The sequence below is a fragment of the Amaranthus tricolor genome, chromosome 15 (assembly GCF_026212465.1).
Source record: "Amaranthus tricolor cultivar Red isolate AtriRed21 chromosome 15, ASM2621246v1, whole genome shotgun sequence".
NCBI lineage: Eukaryota > Viridiplantae > Streptophyta > Magnoliopsida > Caryophyllales > Amaranthaceae > Amaranthus > Amaranthus tricolor.
The window spans coordinates 10,754,342-10,776,360 of NC_080061.1; the positions used below are offsets into that span (position 1 = coordinate 10,754,342).

General features: G+C 35.0%; 2 protein-coding genes across 2 annotated transcripts; both read right to left on the bottom strand.

Annotated features, from left to right (window-relative positions):
* Nucleotides 1–2,652: 2,652 nt before the first annotated feature.
* Nucleotides 2,653–5,060, bottom strand: LOC130801624 (calmodulin binding protein PICBP). The gene is made up of 2 exons (XM_057665500.1): nucleotides 3,926–5,060; nucleotides 2,653–3,636 (listed from the first exon to the last, which is right to left on the bottom strand). Exons 1-2 carry the CDS (start codon nucleotides 4,881–4,883, stop codon nucleotides 3,197–3,199), a joined length of 1,398 nt encoding a protein of 465 aa, XP_057521483.1. The 5' UTR covers nucleotides 4,884–5,060; the 3' UTR covers nucleotides 2,653–3,196.
* Nucleotides 5,061–12,270: 7,210 nt separating this feature from the next.
* On the bottom strand, nucleotides 12,271–21,770 carry LOC130801395 (uncharacterized). The gene is made up of 9 exons (XM_057665237.1): nucleotides 21,334–21,770; nucleotides 20,732–20,851; nucleotides 20,409–20,540; nucleotides 19,952–20,292; nucleotides 18,624–18,776; nucleotides 18,155–18,247; nucleotides 15,789–15,847; nucleotides 13,767–13,860; nucleotides 12,271–13,076 (listed from the first exon to the last, which is right to left on the bottom strand). The coding sequence occupies exons 1-9, from the start codon at nucleotides 21,668–21,670 to the stop codon at nucleotides 12,861–12,863; spliced, it is 1,545 nt and encodes a 514-aa protein (XP_057521220.1). The 5' UTR covers nucleotides 21,671–21,770; the 3' UTR covers nucleotides 12,271–12,860.
* Nucleotides 21,771–22,019: the final 249 nt, after the last annotated feature.

Here is a 22,019-nt window from a genome sequence, read left to right on the forward strand (position 1 = left end):
TACTTGTAATTGTTGAATTCAATATAATAAACTACATTTGAGGGGGAGGTATCCAAGATACCTCATATACACTTGTGTTCAACTTTGCATTTAATTTTTCATTTGTTTTTCATTGTTAAACCTCTTTGAGGCTTTTATTTTCAGACGTCTCTCAGGCCCAGCCCATTTAACCTTAATATCCACTTACTGTATCCTTAATGTATACTTACATTATCTTAATGCCTACTTAAAATATACTTAATGCCCACTGAAAAAGTACTTAAAATGCCTACTTACAATATTCTTAATGCCTACCGAGAAACTTAGCCTACTTACTATATTCTTAATGCCTACTTACAATATACTTAATGCCTACCGAGTAAGTACTTAAGCACTTACATTATTCTAAATGCCTACTTACAATACTCTTAATTCCTATCGAGAAACTTACTCAATATTTTCCTTTTTGGGCCTGCCCAATTAGAGATGGTCTCTCAAAAAGACCGTCTCTCACAAGAATTTGTGAATTTCCATTATGTGGCAAATGGTACATATATAAATATAGCCTAAGGTAGATAAAACACTAGGCCAAAATTATATAAGCCCAAAATAATTAAATATACTAATAAATACACTAACACCACCCTCAAGTTGGAGCGTGAAGATCACAAATGCTTAACTTGCGAAGAAGAAACGTAAACTGACTTTGGCCTAAGGCCTTGGTGAAACTGTCTGCTAGTTGTGCATTGGTAGGAACATGAGAGGGGCTAATGAGACCATCTTGAATAGCATATCGTATGAAATAACAATCAACCTTTATATGCTTTGTACGTTCATGGAACACCGGATTCTGAGCAAGATGTAAAGCTAATTGACTATCACAATACAAGTTAATAGATTTTAGATGATGGACCCCCAAACTAAGAAGCAAACCTTTCAAACACTTAAGCTCACAAGTGACTGCAGCAATAGAACGATACTCGGCTTTAGCTGAAGAACTAGACACTGTGACCTGTTTCTTTGTCTTCCAAGAAATAGGCGAGTATCCAAGAAAAACCAACCATCTCGTCAAAGATCGGCAAGTAAGAGGGAAAGTAGCCCAATTAATATCACACCAACCAGATAAAGACAGATCACAATTAGAACGAAGTAGAATACCTTGGCCTAGGCAACCCTTGAGGTATCGAACAACTTGGATTGCCGCATCCCAATGATCTCGACTTGGAGCTTGAACAAACAGTAACAGTACATTTACTGAATAGGCCAAGTCGGGCCAAGTGAAAGCCAAATAAATAAGAAGACCAACTAAGCGGCGATACTGCTCGACATTTTCAAGAGGTGGACATGTGGAAGTAGCAAGTCTATGATTCGGTTCCATTGGAAAATGAACTGGTTTTGCACCAAGATTACCAGTTTCAGAAATAATATCAAGAGTATACTTTTCTTTGGCACAGCTAAATTACCTCTAAACTTCTAGCAACTTTAATACCCAAAAAATATTTTAGAACACCATGATCTTTCATGTGAAAACAATTGAGTATTTAGAGCATGTAGAACGATATTCAAAGGCTTAAAGTATAAACTAAGCAAGAAAGTAACACCGAGAACCAAATAATGGAGCTTGACCATGCTGCTCATTCGAGCATAGTGGTGCTTGTTCGATCACTTTGTGGCTTATTCGAACACTGTTGTTCTGGCCTGGCAGTTTGCTTCAAAACTTTCTATTTGATGTTTTTGAAATTTCCTCGTTCGAACACTTAGGTAATTTCGCGTCAGAAAGTTTCTGGAAAGTTATTTGGGTCATGCTCATTCGAGCACCTGAAAACAGTGCATCTGCTCGTGAATCAAAACTTCATTTCATGGAGTGTTGTGTTGTTATGAACTAATGTTTTACTTGATTATAATTTGATAACCATCAGATATAATTAGTAAAATGATTTGGATAAACCCATGCCACATTACACTATAAATAAGAGTGGGTGCATGAAATCATTTACACTTTGATCACAACTTGAACATAATTTCTAATTCATCTTTCTCTCATTCTCTTGAATTATAAAAAAGAGTTATAAACTCTTTTATAGTTTTTCTGATTTTATTCTCTACATAAACACATAATCATTTAGTTCAATCGATTTGTACTAATCAGTTAGAGTGATTGGTTGTATCTGATTGTGAATTTCTATTCTCATAACCCAAGTACCTTTATGGGGAAAATATCACAATAGAAAAGCTTATAGTCGCCTTCAATCTATATCAAGATTTCCGAGTGACGTTACCGTTGCAAACAAATCTTCTCCACGGTATTGTACAATTCGTGGTTCATTCAAGCAAGGAGTCCATTGCCATACACAAAGGAGACACTACAAATATCATCTTGTATTTGTAATTTATTTTCCGCATTATTATTTGTAATAAAAACAAGAGCTCAAGTATTGTTAAAAAGTAGTAAGAGACCGAGCCAACTTTGCAAACCAACAACGTGAGGCCTGTTTTAGACCATAAAGAGATTTCCTTAATCAACACACCTTAGCCGGTTGAGAGCTAAGAAAGCATTGTAACACTCCTTAATGAGTCTGTGCAACTGAAACTAAACAACCGGAGGCGGAGTGCCTTTGTTTAAGCATTGGATGGAAATTTCATTAAATAGAGTTGAAAGTGGCAATCAAAGAGTGTATTTTCTGCATTGTGCTGCAATGGAAATGTCCATTTTTGGGTTCTGGGGTTGGGGTATATATTTCCAGCTCATAATATTAAAGTGAGCTTTCCATGGAACTGTATGCCTGATCAATTTGTGCTGCTAATTTCATCTCTTTTTCTTGTGAGACTAAGGAGGAAGCAAGTTAATAGAAGCTACATGTACAAAAAAATTCCAACGAAGAACAGAAATGGAAGTGCGCGAGCTCAGAACACGCCCAAATATGAGATTAGACAAGATAGAGGGGAGAAACTTCTTTCACACAATGCATCTTATTTAAGTTATCCGTAGCAAACTTAAATTTGCAACGGCATCCTGTTTGGTAGATGCAATGCAGTCACATGAGACGATGTTCAGAGACATTATAATTTACACTACTCGTATTTTGGTAGTCATTAGTACATCAGTACATATCGTAGTATTGTGCATCTGCATAAACAAAGTAGATGAATCTATTAAGTAACTTAGTTCTAGTGTGCTTTAACTAGGTTGCACTACTGTTATCTTCATTAAGATTGATTAGCTGCAAGCTTGAGTGGATTTTACATGGGTAAAGCTCGCTGAGTTTCTCCTAGTATCATGCTTGGGCTCAGGGAGAACAGCTTCAAAAGCCTCGACAAGTAATGCTACCTTCTTCCTTTGAGCTGGAGCAAGTTTGTTTACTGTCTTCTGTAGAGCATAATCAAGCATCCATTCCTCCGCATTTCTCCTCTCATCAATCTCTTGGTGCTTTAGATCAACCTTTTCTGCTTCTGGGTCAGGTTCGATTTCGAGAAAGTTTGGTCCTCGTGGATTGAACTCTCTCTCGTCCTCAACAATCTCATCTGGTTTCATGCATCTCATTCTTATTTTTAATTTGTTGAAGCTGTCAAGGAGGTCCTGATCGGAATCAGATTCTTCAGCTACCTCATTATCTTGTAAAGAACTTACTTTAGTATCCTCTTCTATGTCCTTTTCACCTGCACCGTGATTAAATTTTTCAAGACAAAGCCACAATACAACAACAACAATGCTAGAACCTTAATCCCAAAAGATCAAGGTCGGCTAAAACAATAATTCATGATTACTGTGATTTGAAAACATTATCACTAAAAAAAGAATATATTCGAGAACAGACTATACACAAACTTCTATTTCATTTATTAGTAGTAAACATTGATATTTGCTGAGATACATTCATCTGCTTTATGTTGGTGTTCTAAATGTATCAGGTATCTATGCTTAGGAGCCAATAGTACAAGACATTACCTGTCTGGGTGGACTCACTATCTGGTAAGGAATCAGCATCACTAAAACATGCAAACTCTACGATTTCATCATGAAAATATGGTGGGAACTCATCCAAGAACTCGCCAAAACTTTTACACATCTTGAAACCTGGTATACCTTGATCATCATTGTCATTGCTGGTATAAATTTTCCCTTCTTCCCACTCTATATCCGAGTTTTCACAGAAAAACTCATCTAAACTGATGCCAGTACAGCTTCCCTCCTCCAATTCCGTCTCAAATGATGAATGATTCTGAATAGAACTCGGAAAATTAGTGTCTTTGCTTTGATCAACACCATAGAGAAAATCAATTTCAGAGCACGGTCCATCTGATAAGCTCTCAGAGACTTGTGCAGCAGCCTCTTTTCCGGGAACATAGATTTCAACGAAGAAATTGTCGTGATCATTTCCGTTTTTTACTCCTCTGATCACCCTCCGCGTTGAACACAGGAAACGCTTCAACGGAGGTGCAGATTTATGGTGATGACCATTGAGAGAACAGTAGTTATAAGAGCAAACTCTGAGTACTGAACACCCTTCAGCTTCAGTTGCACCAGGTATCAATTCAAGGTAACGGGGAACCTTTGATTCTTTTAAGGTTGACGAACAGGTTGATATTCCGGTGTGCTTAAAACTAGGAGACTTTGTTAAGGTTCTTACCCTCTTAAAACATGATGTTTGGCTTAATGTTTTTGCCTTAGGATTATTCTGCTTTCTTGCCTCTGAACTGCGTGTACTCTTCATATAATTAGGAATGGCACAAGGTGATGTCTTTTTCGTGTTTGGCGTAACAAGACGAGGTGATTTTCTAGGCTGCCGGACAACTCTATATCTTTCAGGCGATAAACAAAGGCTAATCTCAACATCTGATCGTGTGATCAGTCGAGATTTGTTCATCCCTATTGCCTTCAAATCATCCCCTTTTTTGTGCACCATTTAGAAAGCTATGAAAACCAGGTATTTGGGTTTTGGGGGTACCCTTAACCCTTTTGCTTAAGCAAATCTGTTGAACAAGGAAAGACAAAGGGAAAGTAGTTGTATTTTGTATGTTAGTTGTATTTGCGGGGTTTTTCAAGTTTTAGTTATGTGGTGCTATCTATTTTGGCATCATTTCAACTGCCTTAGTCTTATTATTATTATTATTATTATTATTATTATTATTATGTACTCATCTATCTTTTTGAATCGCGTCAAAGAGAAGGTGGTTAAGTTTTAAAAAATGGTAATAAATAAAAAAATAAGAATAAATTGTGTAGATGAAATTAAAAGAAAGTTAGAATTATGAATAAGATTAAAAGAAAGTGATGGGTCAGTGTCAAAAATAAAAATGATACAAAATAACTAAGATGAACGAAAATAAAAAATAATTCAAATTCAATGACACGGAAGGAGTTAGTAGTCAATTTTGAAAGATGCTAAAGGAAAGGAACATTGTGCGGACTTTTGCTAATGGGGTGCTTTTATAAAAAAAAATAAAATTCCAAAGGGTCCACCATTATTGCATTTTTTAATTTAAATGGTTGTGTTTATGCATTAAAATTTCACATATTTGGGGACCTTTGTCTCTCTAGAATATTCAGTATGATTTGATGTATATGGAAACAATACTTCATATATTTTTTGTGATGAATTTTTTTTCCTTAATTTACTTTTTAATATTATGTGGATATGAAATTTTTTTTTTTATTGTGGTTTTCTTATTTTAATATTTGTACAAATTTTAAAATGATATTTTCCCTAATTAGGAATGGTAGTCTAATCAGTGCCCAGTGGTGTGTTTTTGATATAATTCTAGTTTACCTCTTGACCATGATATATTTCTTCACTGTCTTCTGTTTTCGGAAAGTCTAGTGATTTTCTTCTACTGTCCAAATACAGTTAAAGTATGTTGAACCAAAATCTTATAAAGAGGCTAGCATTGAAGCAATGTCTAAAGTTGACAGCTTTCTCTAGGAATAAAACTTGAAAAATTGCAAGTCTTCCCTTAAAAAAAAAAAAAAAAAAAAAAAAAAAAAAAAAAAAGGAAAAAAAAGCATCATGAAGTTAATGGTCCTATGAAAGTAAATTCAAATCATGTGGAGGTTTAGAAAGGTGTGAAATTCGTTTAGTAGCAAAAGGGTATTGGCAAAAATACGATATTGACTATGAGGGGACCTTTTCTCCTATAAAGTAGTGATGGCCACGGTCCGGGTTGGGCCGGTTCCGTTCCGGTTTCAACCATTTCCGGTTCCATTTGGAACCTGATTCGAACGTTCCGGTTCCGATTTCGGGCGGTTCCAAACGGTTTCTTGACGGTTCATGAGGCGGTTCCAACGGTTCCAACTCACGGGTCAGGCGGGTCGGACCATTGGTTCCATTTTTATTTTTGCTTTAAGTATAATATAAAAATACTATAATAATGCAGACGTACCTTTGATGATTACTTGATTATTAGCCAAAATTCATTGCTTGTCATCGTTATTAAAATATTTACTAAAAAGAATGAAAAAAATAAATTAATAAGAAACGAATCAACGATAAAGATGATTAATAAAAAAATAGGGAGAAAATGGACTTGAACCTAATACCCAAAGGAATACTAAGCTGCCTACGTATCCTGAAGGAATCAAAGCCCACGTAGTTCTTTGTCATACCTTTTATTTGTAGTTGTTGAATATTGATTGATCGTTGTCCGATTGATCCTATTCGTCTTCGTCATCATCATCTAGTTGGTTAGATGTTTCCGTTGAATCTCCTCCTGACGATGATACAGATGTATCCATCATCATCCATGGATCATCATCATCGCCCTGATCATCATCGTTCTTTAGTCCTTGTATTCGAAGCTCCGCTTGATCTCAATCTTTCTTGCAAACACATATTTGAATATTATGTGGAGCAAGACGAATCTCTTTTCGTCTAAAACTCTTCTACCTGCACTAATAGCAGACTCCGACACAATCGTAGAAGCAGGAATTGCAAAGATATCCTTTGCAATTCTCGATAATATGGGAAATTTTGTAGATTTTTCTTTCCACCATTCTAAAATATTATAGCTACCTTGGTCAATTTCAAAGTGATGTTTAAGATAATTATCTAATTCTAAATATGAAGTGGAGGGTGAAGAAGAATATGATCCTACAAAACTATCATCTTGGCTTATTATGTTAGCTATTACGGAATTATAATAAGAGGGACGTGCCGAGAGGCTAGCACGCCTAGACGTATCGCAACTTGGCTTATATACACTAGCATAGTAATCATAAAGTTCTGCTAAAAGTTTTTTACAAGTTCTAACATAATTATGTATATCACTAGGCGGGCGATCTAATGATTGGTAGTAAAATCCAATTACTTTAGTAAGAACTTCTGTCATAAAACATGGGTCTAAAATGGTCGCAATTCCATAAATAAAAGGAAAATTAGTAAAATATGTCTTCCACTTATCCATCATATTTGCAAGAATCGGCTTTAAATATAGGTTAGTATCATCATGCGAATGCTTATGAAGATGATAAAAAATAGTAATACACTCATAATAGTCGTACCCTTTTGGATAATTTGGTTCATAATTATAATTACTAATCGAAGGTGTTGTTGATACCAACGGAGTTGAAGTGGCCTTTCTTTTGGAGCTAGAACCTCTGAATGATTTTGCCCCTTTAGTAACTTTTTAAGAGGCTTTATTCAAAAAAGAAGACATGATTGATAATATTGAAATAATAATAGAATTAAGAAATAAATAAATAATTAATAGACTAATTATGTAATTAACTAAATTAAGAAATAATTAAAAGACTAATTATGTAATTAAGAGAATAATTGCATAATTAAGTAATTAAGTAGAGAAAGTAAGTAGAGAGAGTAGAAGAAGAGATGAGTTCTGAATGAAAATGATTGAAAGTGATGTGCATTTCTAAAAAAATTTGCAATGGCTATAAACGGCTCGTTTAACGGCTAGTTTAATAGTTTCGGTTCCATGGAACCGCTGGGCCGGTTCACCCGGACCGATTTCGGTTCCGGTTCAATGGAACCGTTGGGCCGGTTCACCCGGACCGGTTCCGGCTCGCGGTTCTTAGATACGGTTCAAGCAGTTTTTTTTCGGTGGTTTCACGATTTCGAAAACTTTTTTTCTGGCGGTTTCACGGTTCCGCGGTTCAGGCCGGTTCGGAACCTGTCACGAACGATTCCGGTTCCAGGACGGTTCGGCACCGGTTCGGTTTCAGGTAACCCGCTCCTTGGCCATCCCTAAGTGAAAGTGATACCATTAAATGTTTATTAGTCGTAGCATCTAAATCATTGAATTGTTTATGAATGAGAAATGAGAAATGTTTTCTTACATGGAGATCTTCTTAAAGAAGTCAATGTATTAAAGGTAGAGGGTGTACCTAATCTAGACAATAACGTTCTTATTAAAGTCCTTGTATGAACTCAAACAAGCATCTAGGCAGTGACATGTAAAATTGTTAGAAGAGCTAAAATATTTACATTATTTCATCATCATCATCATTAAACCCAGTGTATTCCACCCATAGGAACTATGAGCAAGGTCTAAGGAGGGAAGGGGATGGCAACCCATACCTATAAAGGAGGATGCGACCAAAAAATCTCAAACTCAAGTAAACTCCTCAGAAAAAAAAGAAAGAAACATGCAGATGAAATGATTAAGTAAAACTGAAATTTCAAAGGTTGCATCATACAACACAAGTTTGACTATTCATAAATATAAAAATACTTAAAAACAATAAAAATAAAACAAGGTAATAAAACGAGTAAAAGATGGTATGTAAAATGCTAAAGAACAAGAACACTAATAGGTAAGTGAAAAAGTAGGATCTGAGCTGGGTGCAACTACACCCAAATCCAGACCATATTTTTTTATTGGACCCAGACCTAGACCCAAGTTTGACTATTCCATTGATGATTTTTAATTTAAACGTTTTTTGATGCATTTTATTCCATTGCTTTGTGATCTTTAAGTGAGAGCAATTTTTAGCCACCATAAATCGAACAAACAGGGTTAGGATTATTTTCCAACGTTGTAAGCACAAAGATGTTCGATTTTCCATTCAATGATTTCAAAGAATTAAACAAGTGTACCAATTTTTTCATTTATGAATATATGAATACAAATGTTTCATTGAAAAAAACATAAATTTTTTAATTTGTTGTTTACATCTGAAACATCCCATGTTTAAGATCACAAAAATATGTCCAAAATCAAAAGGATTTACACTTGAAACATGTTGTTGTGTTGGAAACTGTTGTGTTGGTTGTTGTTCTACATGGACTACTGGTTTCTGTGCTGTTGTTGCTTAACTTCTTCATGGACTGTTGTGTTGGTTGTTGTTTTGTTCTTCATATGCTGGTTTCTATGTTGTTGATTTTGCTTTGATGCTCCCAAAAATAATGATGTTTTGGTTCAAATTGGTTGTTGTTGTTTTCTGTTAATTGTACATTCCCATGTCAACATTACCATTGACTTGCATAGTCCCTTGTTCAATCCCCCCTGCATAGCCAATCAGTTCCACTAACTGATTCATTTTTTCCGTACTTAGCTTTGTGAATTAATGTTGAAGTGAATCAACAACCAATTGTTTTTCAATACTTAGGTAATCTGCTAAAGTATCTTCCCTTGCTGCCTTTGTTATGTTCATGTGAGGAATATGATAGTCAAATCCCCCTTATCTTTTCATGACCTCTATCATAAGAGCATGTAAAGTGATGAATACAAACCTTAAACATTGTGGACTTAGATTCTGAAATGATATTGCAATGCTTGAATTGATCTATAAAAACCTAGATCTAGTACATTTATGTCAAGGGAATTTGGAGGTTGTTGCACTAATTGTATGTAAAATCCATTTTTCATTGCCTCCTCCCAAAATTCTCTGTCATTATGTGCTATATGTGGCTTGGCATTATCTTGTTGAATATAAATGTGCTTTGACAAACCTTGAGGTCATTTTGCTCTTATGTTGGTAACACATTAGTTATAAGCATTGCTCTAATGTGCTCTTTCGTAATTGACTGTATTGGCTTTGTTTCCAACTCCCCCCTCTTCCTGTTCTTGGAACTCCTTTTCGTTGGCTCCTGTGTAATGAATGGCAATATATCTATCTTACCATCAAAAAAGACATCACCATCAGTTGTAAATATTGGCTTTGCGACAGCACACATGAACATGATTTTGGGAATGAACCTCTTAGATTGACACTCTCTATGTGGTTCTACTTCACCCGGAGCTAGATAATAAGTTTGTGTCTCTCAGGTTAGATAGAAATATTTTTCATATCTATATGAACAACGTTAGTATATGGCTTAAACTTGAATAAATCATTTTGTTCATCATATTCACATGATAATGAAAAATTTAACCTGTGTAGCTTGTTGTTTTCATTTAAAGTGGGTTTAATTGCGTTTGTGTGCTTTCTTATAACTTTGTTCTTCTTCTACCTACACATCGTTGTTTGTGACACCTCCATCTGCTTTGCTACTGAATGCTGAGTACACTTGAGTTCATATTTGATGGCCTTAAACTTTTCTTCATCGAATTGGATTCTGTTTGGTGCTTGTCTGCCCACTCTCTTGCTGTTAAAGTTAATCACTGTGTTGTTATTCTTAATCTGCTTTGTCACTTCATTCCACAAACGTGTGATTGTTTTCCTACACACTTGAAACTCAGTGACAAGTGCATTGATTGTGCCTAGCACTGGTTTGTCTTTCTTATTTAATGCAGACAACAGCTTCTGCATTATTTGGGTTCTTTGTTGAGTACTTAGATTTTTTGAAGGAGTCATTTTTTTAGATGAGTGTGTAATTAATGACTTGTGTTTGGTCTATTTATTGCTTCTGTTTTTCATGTAATGATTGATAATATTTGGTGGTTTACATTTTATTTTTGGCACCTAATTGTAATTGATGGAAGTTTTAGGCACTCCAATTTTCATGTTGCTGTGTGTTTTGATAATTTTGAGCTTTAATTGGCGCCAGACATTATTTTGGTTTTCTGTCATTGGCGGCAGTTTTTGATTTCCTTGTTTTTGGACATTGTATTTTGGGTTTTAAAATAAATTTAGGTAATGTGATGAATTTTTTAAATTTGAAAATTTGGTTGTTTACAATTCAGTGGCTATTTAAGAAATTATTGATGCGTCATTTTTGGTAATTTGGAAAATCTGAAGTCAATGATCGCAAAAAAATCCGCACTCACATGATTAGGAACGACTGCAACTACACCGAAGCTGTCGAAGAATTGAGAAGGCTATCTGAGATACCGTAACTGATGTATTTAATTTTCTTTAGTACTCTTGAGAAATTTATGTAATTTCCAAAAATTATTGTACCTGTAGGACTTACTTATGTACTTTCGGAGTTAAGTAGACGATCGATGTAATTTTGGTCTTGAGCTGAAAAGAAAGTTCAGACTTTTGGTGCTAATAAATCAGCTTTTAAATTGGGCTACAAAATGCTTGAAATTGATGGAAATCATTAATTCCTTAATCCTTACATTAAAAACCCATAATACCACTCCCTTTCCGACCCTTAGGGTCCAAGTTTGGCTCTTTTTAAAATCCGTGAAAAGTCAAATGGGACTCCTAAGAGGAATAGGAGTCTATGGATCCATGGGTCGAATCTGAGTCTCAAATGTGTAGACTCGGACCCTAAGGTCATTGACCTAGATTCGACTCGGACCCATAAGGTCCAAACATAGATGGATCCAAACCATTAAATTAGGGTCGGGTTGGGTCTAGACACATAGGGTCCAAGACCATGCCCATCCCTAGCCACAAATCATATGAGAGTGCAAAATCCAAAAAAAAAAAAAAAAAAAAAAATCTCCTTCTGTATTCCTAGTTCTATATCCAAAACCTAGGTGCTTACGAAGCCACCGCAACATAAACCTATATGTCCATTCAAATCACCTTTGATATAGAGCTTCCCATTCATTGGTATATTTGCACCATACATTGAGATCCTTCCAAAATTTCATTTTAATTGATTCTTCTATCCCCACTTCCAGTGCATAGGCACTTATGACTTTTGCTCTTATAATCCTATCATTCTTTCTGTCTACTTCATCTTTATATGCTCATTCATCCTTAATAACACCAACTTCATTCTGATTTTTATCTTGTTTGCACACCACAATTTATATTCTTGCCTTCCACTTACTATTGTTTTGGCTCGAGCACTAGTGAAGCTATCAATGTTTTAAGATCCAATCTGAACATAAAACTATTGGTTTTCCTTAACTTCTTATCCTTAAACCATACTGTACCCTTGCACATTCGACACACTCGGGCCATATGGTACGTCGTTTTTGGACAACGTCCTAGTATAAGTAATATGTCCTTCCTCTTTTGACACCACAATCGGGCAATGTTGTGCTTCCCTTTTGAACGACAAATTAGCAATCTTTGCATAGTTTTCATTACACCCAAGCTTAAAACATACAATGCATCGCTGAGTAGGAGATCCCACAAAAATTGATTTTTGATTCATTATCATAGGATGTGACTAACTTTAACTTAAACTAGTTGTCACTAACAATAAACTTTGTTTGAAATGAATTTTAGAAAACAAGAATAAAAAACAAGAAATTTAAGAAAAGTTTTCGATCTTTTCATTTCAATCATAGAAGACAACAGTCGGCCACCTCGAACAATATTCTCCTGGAACGGAGACCACAACACACAAAAAACCAAAACGCTTGTAGATCCTTCAATCGACATTATTATCATCCATAAACTATAATATGACATGTAACTCTGCCGGTGGAGCATTTACAGATTGCACGACAAATTCTAGCATATATAGTGACGTACAACAGCGTATCCTTTCAAGAGAGAATAATAATTACGAAGATGTACAAGAGTCGAAACAGCTCGGACTTGTTAAATTTGTAATCGGCAAAGCTCAGTCGTTCAAAATCTATACTTGCTTGATGGCAACATATAGTAGCACGAGTAAGATGGGTGAAGCCAGAAACACTATGTACAAGAGAGCCTGATTAAAGGCATTTTCCTTCTCTTCCGTGCTCTCGGAACTATAATTTGGTTTGTCTTCAACGAAAGCTTCAAAATAGCTCTGGTAGCCCGTGTTCTTGGGTTTACCAGTTGATCTAGTAATTTTCATCATCTCCATGGCCTGGCATATTTGAATTATTCCAATTAATGAACAAAACTAATAACAAATAACGCTTGATGACAAATTTTAACAATGACCTGACCCACCTAATGGATCAACCCACCTATGTGTATTACATATTATATAAAAATAAAATAAAAAATAAAAAATAATAATAATAAAAGTGGTAAAAAAAATTTTTTCAACCAATTTCTATAATTATCCAACCAAGTCCGACCCTACCCTTTACACCAAGGCCCGTTAATGACCTGACCCATTATTGACCCCACCTGCTAATGACCCGTTAAAATGTGACCCGACTCTTAACCCATTAGGTTGAGCCCCCCGTTAAACACCTCCAGTTCAGAAAGTTTTTCTTAGTTCCTCAGTTTTAATCGATTCTATGACACCAAAAGTCAAACATACAACTCTGCATGCCCTATTTAAGTTTATGTTCCCTATGGTGAAGTGTGATATTAAACACCATTTTGACAAGAAAGTGTTAAAACACCTTTGAGTAAAGGGAAGGGATTAGTAAAATGCAAGTTTTCAAATGTAAAATACATGTTTCAGAAAGAAATTTTTCCATCACCAGCCACCTAGAAATCGTAAACATCACCTACATAATTGACAACCATTTCACAACCGATATTCTCAATACGTTAAAGACAGTACGACATTTTATAGAATATTCATAAAGATCAAATTTACCTGGAAGCTAAACATGAACTGTCGTGCCTTTTTGCTCACTTCAGCATTCGGGTGTGACTGAAGCTTCTCATACATAGCTCGAGCGTTCTCAGACCTACAGAACAAAGGCCAAAAGGCAAGAATGCTAAATGAGCCATTAAGACCATGCAGTTTCATAACAATGTAAGCTACAAACAACTCCATATTTGCATTACAGTCCAATACTTAGCTTTAACATTGCCTAGCTACTTTTATTTACAATTAGAAATTAATAATTTCTAGATCTACAATAGCATTTATAACTCATACACCAGAAAATTTCCTGCAACTTTGCTTCACAGTCCAGTAAATTTATTTTTGGCATATAATGGGAGAACATGAAGAAAAAGAAATATGTGGAAGAGATGAAGAGGGAAAGCTTTTCAGTTGAAATCAAGAGAGAAAATGTAAATAGATAGCCAAATTTAAAATTTAGTAAAGTAAATGGAACATTGCTAAATAAGGTATGTAGCGATTTCAAGAGGACTGTCCCCTTAGTATTACATGGGTTTTTCTAACAAATTTCCACTAGCAAATTTTGGATGCATATTGGTTCAAGGTGCCTTCCCATTTGAAAATCGATTTCCACTAGCCACAAAAAAAAAATGGGACTTATATTGTAAGTTTGTAACTGTAACTAAATCCTGGTGAAGATTAAATCATGGGCTGGAAAACTTTTACAGGTTGATAAAAATTGGTCAATTCCGTACAACGCAGCATGCAGTTCTGGCATTAGCTTATTTCTTCTCCATGAAAACTTATGGTGGAGGTCCAAATATCCTGGTGACTCGGCTATTTCAAAGAAAGCATTCATATCTTCTTGGATGAAAATTTGCCTCCCTGAACTTGCTGGAGATTAGAATGTCAATGGAACTGCTATATCTAACCTCAATAACTTGACATGGTTATTGCATTAAGAGTATAGATATTGAACAAGTGTAAGTTGCATGAACATATGTTATTATTCAGAAGCTCAGGCATTTCATTTTAAAGACATAATTTTTCAGATTTACTTGTAAAGTTGATAATGGTGAAATTCCAAAAGCTTGTTTAGTTCTATTCCCTGAGAATAGGAGTTGCTAACAAGACAATTCCTAGGTGAGTATGAGTGGACCCTGAAGCTTGTTAATGGGGTTTCGTGTTTTAGTTCCTTGGTTCAATTGTATGGGCTTTTGCCTAAAATGTTTCTTTTGGTTATCAACGAAAAAATTTCTCCAGCAACAAAGATAACAATAGCACCAAGTCAATATATCTTAAATAGATGTTTCCCCCATAATAATACTTTCAATGATGCAGATATCACAAGGTAAACATGTGAAGCCCAACAAGGAAATGATACAACTAAGAGCTAGGGTGTTAAGAGTTTCTAAAATTGCAATACTTGTTTCACCTTTGTTATGTATACACTCGAGGTTCAATCGAAAACAACCTCTTTGTTGTTAAGTGTAAAGTTGCGTACATTCGTCCCCTCCAAACCTCACTTAGGCAGGAGCCACTAAGTGGAAGTGGAGAAATTGAATGGTGTTGCAATGTACGCATTGAGCAGCTACTCTGGTCAAAATAACAAAACCGAAACTTTTTTTGCTCTTTAAACCTGAATTGACTGCTTTAGTTTCTTCTGTAACATGAATTTTTTTACTTAATATGCAACTGGACAAAAGAAATAAAAATTTGTGCGATTTCTTGAAACACAGATAAAGATACCAGGATAAGAGTGTTTACCCAAAAGATTACCCAAACAGCACTTCTCAAACAAACCAAAAGACAACAAGTTTATGCAGTATTCTTGGCAAACAAGCCGAATGCTCGACAAAAATGCCATAATATGTTAGAATGTGTAGAATAACGAGACAGCCAAGCATTGTCTTCAGTATGCAATAGCAAGAAATTTACAAGGCTTGGTAGTAGCTTCAACCAAACCAACATTTGCATATAAGAGCAGCCATTATATAGGTCACGTGTGTATTCACAAAGAAACGGAACTCATCACTTTCAAGAGCATACCTACTAAGTGAATCCTCACAAATTGACCATTGCAAAGCAGCTAAACCATGAAGCTCGGTCTGCAAAAAAAAAACAATACAAAACTAATAAGAATCAGAGTAATATGATTGAAATCATAAACAATTCTACTATAACTTCAGTAAACAATTCGGATCCTCAAAACTCGGACATGGGTAGGACACTCAATACTTCAATTTGGTTCAAATTATCCATGCTAAACACCTGGACACATAGGTATATGAGTTTGAGTGACATAGATAAAACAATTCTATAAAGGATCAACGGATCATGTTTTGGAACTGTAATTAGGAGTATTCCCAATGCACAGTTAAACACCATGAACAGAATGATAAACTACAACATTTAATATGCCATGTGGAGGATCTAAAAGCAATAGGTCAACTATCAAAACAAAGCAGACTATTAAGTACACATTTTCCAATATAACAAGGATCACTCCACAATTTATACAAAAACACCTAAAAAGTTAGCAAATTAAGAGGAAAACGGTTCATTTTTTCTCCATCAGGTAATATTCAATGTGGGACAAGAGACTTGAAACTATTCCCTCAGCACTACACCCTCCTATCCCCTACTATTTGGAATTTGCGCGCTTGCCAATGTGTTGATTCAATCCTTAATATCTTTATTTGTGCGTAATTAAAATTATAAAAAGTTAATATGAATAAAATTCACATTTAGACGAATCAAACAAAATCTCACTTGACTATGTTTTAACTTATAGATTAAGTATGAAATTCAAATTTAGAATAATTGATAAATAATGTCAAATCCCAAATGGGACATTTAGAGCAAGATAGGAGGGACTATGACTTAAGAGTTTCATACTTAGAGAAAGGACTCCCTCAACAATATATGGATATTAATTTGTGCATTAATGTGAAAGATAATATTATGAGCTAAGTTTTTGAATTTTCACTAATTAAAGAGGAAAATGAGTTTTCGTTGATCATATGCAAATTTATTCTTTGCTTAGTGAAAAATGACACTCTGAATTAACAGATTGTGTTCTTAGAGCTTTGGCATGATGGTTCCGAGAGACAAAAACAGGAAATACAATGAGCAAAGTGAGCAAATAAAAATCATGCTATCTTCAACCCAAGACATCGCATCAAGCTTACATATCCAAGCGTAGGGCTGCACACGGTCCGGTCTGGTCTGGTTTGACAGAAAAATCAGACCAGACTAGAAATTCCGGTCTGGAAATTTTTCAGACCAGACCAGACCAGTTAAAAGACCAGACCGGACCAGACCAGACCGTTCTGGTCCGGTCTGGTCTACGGTTTTTTTTTTTTTTTTTTTTTTTTTTTTAATTGAGCTACATCCAAAAGGGATAGGACAGATATATAGCTACTATTGTAAAATAACAGATAACTACTCTATTTCAAATGCAGAAGGACCTTATCGAAGATTCAAGAGATTGATAGTACTGTCAGTAGAAAGGGTAGCTAAGAAAAGGGAATGAGCAGGGGAAGGGAAAATGGTGATAATTATGCAAGTGGAGATGTGTAGGACAAAGTGAAGTTGATTGGTTGATAGTCCAAGAACTTGTTCCTAATACATATCAAATTTGACCACATAAGCATCCTCCTTGTCTAAGCAAATGGCAGAAAAATAGAGCAGCGATTATCATGAGTACTGAGTAGTTGCCTAGCCCTAATCCCCTAAAATTTGATTTTATTACGGTTTTCCGGTCCGGTTTGGTTTTAAAATTTTAAAACCGGGACCGAACCGTAAACCGTTTTTTTTAAAAAAAAAAGAAAAACCGGACCAGACCATTTAAACTGTAGACCAAACCAAATATTTAAATTACGGTTTGATCCGGTTTGGTTTACGGTTTAGACCAAACCGTGTTCAGCCCTATCCAAGCGTAAGAGTGTCTTGTAGACAATATGAATTTCTAAAACATATTTGCTCCATTTTTTCTTTAGAGTGCAACATTTTCAATTTTTGGTAAGGTTTTTGCATTCAATGGACATTTGAGCCCACGAACCCTTTTCTACTACCATCTAAAAACTTAAGACCACTTCTCCCTTGATTAATCACTCTACAACATTGGCTTATATGCAAGATTTCACTCTCTTAGTTTCTTATTTGCATGCCAACACCATAGTACTTTAAAAATTGAGTAATTATTGTAATTTATTATCAAATGACTGAAGGTTTTTATTATCAATTTATTGTAATTTATTATCAAAGGGTAAGCTAAAGAATCCCAGTTTGGTTTTCAGAAAAATAGATGGATAACGGAATGAAACACAAAGTTGACAAACCAACAATGAAGGCATGATCAAAATAAATGAGAAGCAAAGTAATTCATATAAATTATATATCAAAAAGGTTACCTGGAAAGCCAACTTATCCATAACTGTTTCATAGAACGGTAGAGCCTCCTTCAACTTTCCAACATCCATCAGTAAGTCACCATTTTTCAATGCCTAAAAGACTACAGAACCGAATTAGAATACAAAGATATCACATACCGTCATACTCAATTCAAGTCAAAGGGATGAGGTTTTTTTTTTAAAAAAATAACAAGCAGATACAGAAGTGATAGATACAACGAACCACAATCAGAATACTTCTACTTTCATACAAGATTTCAAAGCAATTAAACTCGCTCTCAGCAAGGAACAAACTAATTATTGCCTAATTACTTTCAATGGTGGAAGACTCCTTTCAATGGTGGAAGATTTCAAAGAAATGTGCATGGCTAGTGCATCAATCGCTAACCTAGTTAAAGGCTAAAAGCACTCTATTTCCATGCTAAAGAAGACTAAAGATTATGCAAAAAGTTGTAAGCTCTAAGCATACCTTCTCACATTCTGCTTTAAGCTTCGGATCTATATTTAATCCCATCTTACGCTTATAAGCAGCAATTAATTGTCGGGTGCGAGCTTCTTTAGAAGCTTTGTCCTCTGGAGTTTCAAGTGCTTCTCCAGGGCGAATGTTTCTACCGCCACCAAACTGTAGAAACATAGACGTAACTCAGACATTAAATTTAGAAACTGAACATCAAACAATACATATTAAACACAAGGAATCAGTATCGAAGGCCGAAACCATGTAAAGGATACCACAACTTGGGACAATAAGGAGTTAACAAGCTACATTCCAAAAAAAAAAAAATCTTTGGTGGAGATTTCCACAAAGCATACTCGTTCAAATTACCAAGCTTTATCACAAAGAAAGAAGAATCCGATCTTTTTCCCCATGATTTCCTAGTATATCTTTTTTCAATAACATATTAAACCGTCAAAATATAAAATTAACATAGAACAACAAATCAGCAAATTTGTTTTTCAACAAACATAAAGTTAAGGATCAAAACATATGAACCTGCAATGACCTGTTATTGGGCTAACGAAGAGGTAAAATAGTAATTAAATAAGAGGAATTAGAGAGACAATACAATCAAGAAATTAGTAAGCAAATTGTGGGTGAGTTTATACTCATTTTTAGGAGACCTCAAGCTTTTCGAAGTGCTTGGTTTATCTTTCTTTTATCATTTCTAGGGCTACAATCTTTCTTTGTTCATCAATATTATAATATCATTTTGCTTTTGTCCTTTTAATATTTCATTCCCAAATTTACTGTTTAATTCAAGTAGCCAGATCATAGCAGAACCATACCACCATTTCTTGTCTATAGTCGAGTTAGAGGCATTACGTGATACGACAAGAATTATATCCCATCAGCAATGCTCTGAGCTAGCTGACAAAATCTATATTCCTATTGACAATGATATAAAATTCACCTGTATAGGCCCAAAATTAATATCTACAATGAAATGAGCTACATTCACATATAGCATACACAACTCTCCTTTATTACTCGCTTTAACTCTAATATGTGCTACAATTCACTTTTAGATCATCTGAAAACAACCTGAAACACTCAATTATGAGTGAACGTTGAACCTTCCCATTTTACTCTTAATGTTACTCTTCACAAAAACTTTCGAATTACACATACGCACACACAAAAGACTATCAAATGGGATGATAGAGACATAAAAATTAAATCAATTGAGTATATATAATTTAATGTGATTTCATAAAATGACTCCTGAATTGACGCACTATAATGAAAGCCAAAGTAGGAGGTATATTCATGAAAAGAAACTGCAGCATACAGCATACCGTTTTGGAAATATTGTTAGGTCTGGGAAACATGCCCCAAGTAGAAACTTTTGGCTTATAAAGATCAGAACCTTCTTCCTGCGAAGGCGTCTTTGATTCTGAAGATGCAGCCTCTCCAAATTTGCTGGCATCACCAACAAGAATTTCTACCTCAGGCAAGTCATCATCGGGAAAAGGGTTTGAAAGTGGAACCAGACCAGCTGGTAGTGCCCTGCCCGTCTTCCTATCCGAAAAATTGAGGCCAACAAAATCAATGCTGGAAATTTTAAGATCTCCTTTTTTTTCAGTGTTCTGCTCATTATTTCTACTCCCCATATTGCTTGCATTTCCTCCTTCAAATCCTACAGACGAAACGCTTATGAACTCGTGACTCAATTCCACAAACCCATATTTAACTTCAAGTTCCAAAACTTTTTTAACACCATTCAATCTAGAGAAAATGACTTCCATTTTATACCTATCAATTTTGAATCTTCTACAATGCTACTGCTGTTATCTACGAACCCCTTGTTCTTCTTATACTCGTTGGCCTTCCCCATTGCAATTCTAACGGCCTCAGGGACCTCCATATCTCCGCCTTTCATATCACCTGAGATTTCATCATCAATCATCTCTCAAGTCCCACAATTTGTGATCACAGAGCATGCAAGAAAATTATAGCGAAGACATATTTTACAAGTATAACTATGCAACTGCTCAATCTCTTCATTGATATCTCTATATCACCTACAATCTAATGTTGAAAATATATACATAAACAATTTAATATATTCAAAGTACCTGATGGGTTTTCATTATCCACATTGCTCATTACTCCTTTGTTCTCTTTATAATCTTTTGCCTTTTCCATAGCTCTTCTAACCACTTCCGGAATCGCCTTTTCTTCACCATCATCCTCCCCTAAAACCAAACCCCAATGTTCAATGAAAATAGATTTCAGGGATTTGCACAAAATTATCCATTAATCAAACGGGTTGTAACATTTTAACCTTGGTTTTCGAAAATCATAACCATCTAAGCTAATTATTCTTTAGGAAGGAACTCTTAGTACATAATTTATCAATGTGCACATACTTATATGAACCAAGAAGCAGTTTTGGCAATATGTAGGATCATACGATAAGGTTGGATACATCCGATTCTTCTTACATAACATCATACAAACTAATATAAACATGTTCAAATCGATATAAAATTAGAGGCATTTTAGTATCAGAAAGGCCTAAAAATTTAGCCCAGTCTTTCATACAAACAAATATAAACTTGTTCAAATAGATATGAATCAGAAAAAGAATAGTCCCCCAATGAAATATGCATACATAACATCATCAATAGAATACATATCTACAAAATCAATGAAATTACACTGAGATTAAAATTACCTGGTGAATTCACATTTCCACAAACAATTCCAGCAGATTCACCTACTGGGTCATTACTATTTTCTTGATTATCATCCAATTGCAATGATTTTTTATACTCTCGAGCTTTCTCAAGTGCAAGTTTAACTCGATTTGGCTTAGACTCTTCCAAGGTTTGTTCAGAGTCATTTGAGGAAATGGGTGTCAAAGAAGATTGATCTTTGGAATTACTTACAGTAAAAGAAGAGAATTTCAGGGATTTGATTTTAGGGTGAAAAGGAATGATTATTTTAGAGGGTTGAATGGTTTTGGTAGTGTGAAGAGAACAGAGCCAAGAAGATTGGCTTAGAGAGGACATGATTAAGCAAAATAGAGATCAAAATGAGTTTGTGGGAGCAATTTTACTATCAGTCGACTATGGAAAAGCGCGGTACTACTTGCACCGATGAGACTTGAGATTGTAGAGCCACATCCCCAACACGTTATAATCCACGGAGAATAATTAACCCAATTAACATTTCGCCACCTTTTTCATTTTATCGTCATCCCTATTTAAATGAAATGACGAAAATGCCATCGATTTAAAACTTGTATAAAATACTTCAATCTCACTCAATAAAACTTTTATCACTCTAAAAATACTAAATCCAAACTTAAAATTTGTAGAGCTAAAGCTAAGGAAATCAAAACGTAAAAAACAATTCGAG

Excerpts from the sequence above, each read along its gene's own strand:
- LOC130801624 (XM_057665500.1), bottom strand. The coding sequence starts at position 4,883 with ATGGTGCACAAAAAAGGGGATGATTTGAAGGCAATAGGGATGAACAAA. Across the intron at positions 3,637-3,925 it reads TAGTGAGTCCACCCAGACAG|GTGAAAAGGACATAGAAGAG; the intron begins GTAATGTCTTGT and ends ATCACGGTGCAG.
- LOC130801395 (XM_057665237.1), bottom strand. The coding sequence starts at position 21,670 with ATGTCCTCTCTAAGCCAATCTTCTTGGCTCTGTTCTCTTCACACTACC. Across the intron at positions 13,861-15,788 it reads TGTGAGGATTCACTTAGTAG|GTCTGAGAACGCTCGAGCTA; the intron begins GTATGCTCTTGA and ends TTTGTTCTGTAG. Across the intron at positions 13,077-13,766 it reads AGTTCATGTTTAGCTTCCAG|GCCATGGAGATGATGAAAAT; the intron begins GTAAATTTGATC and ends CAAATATGCCAG.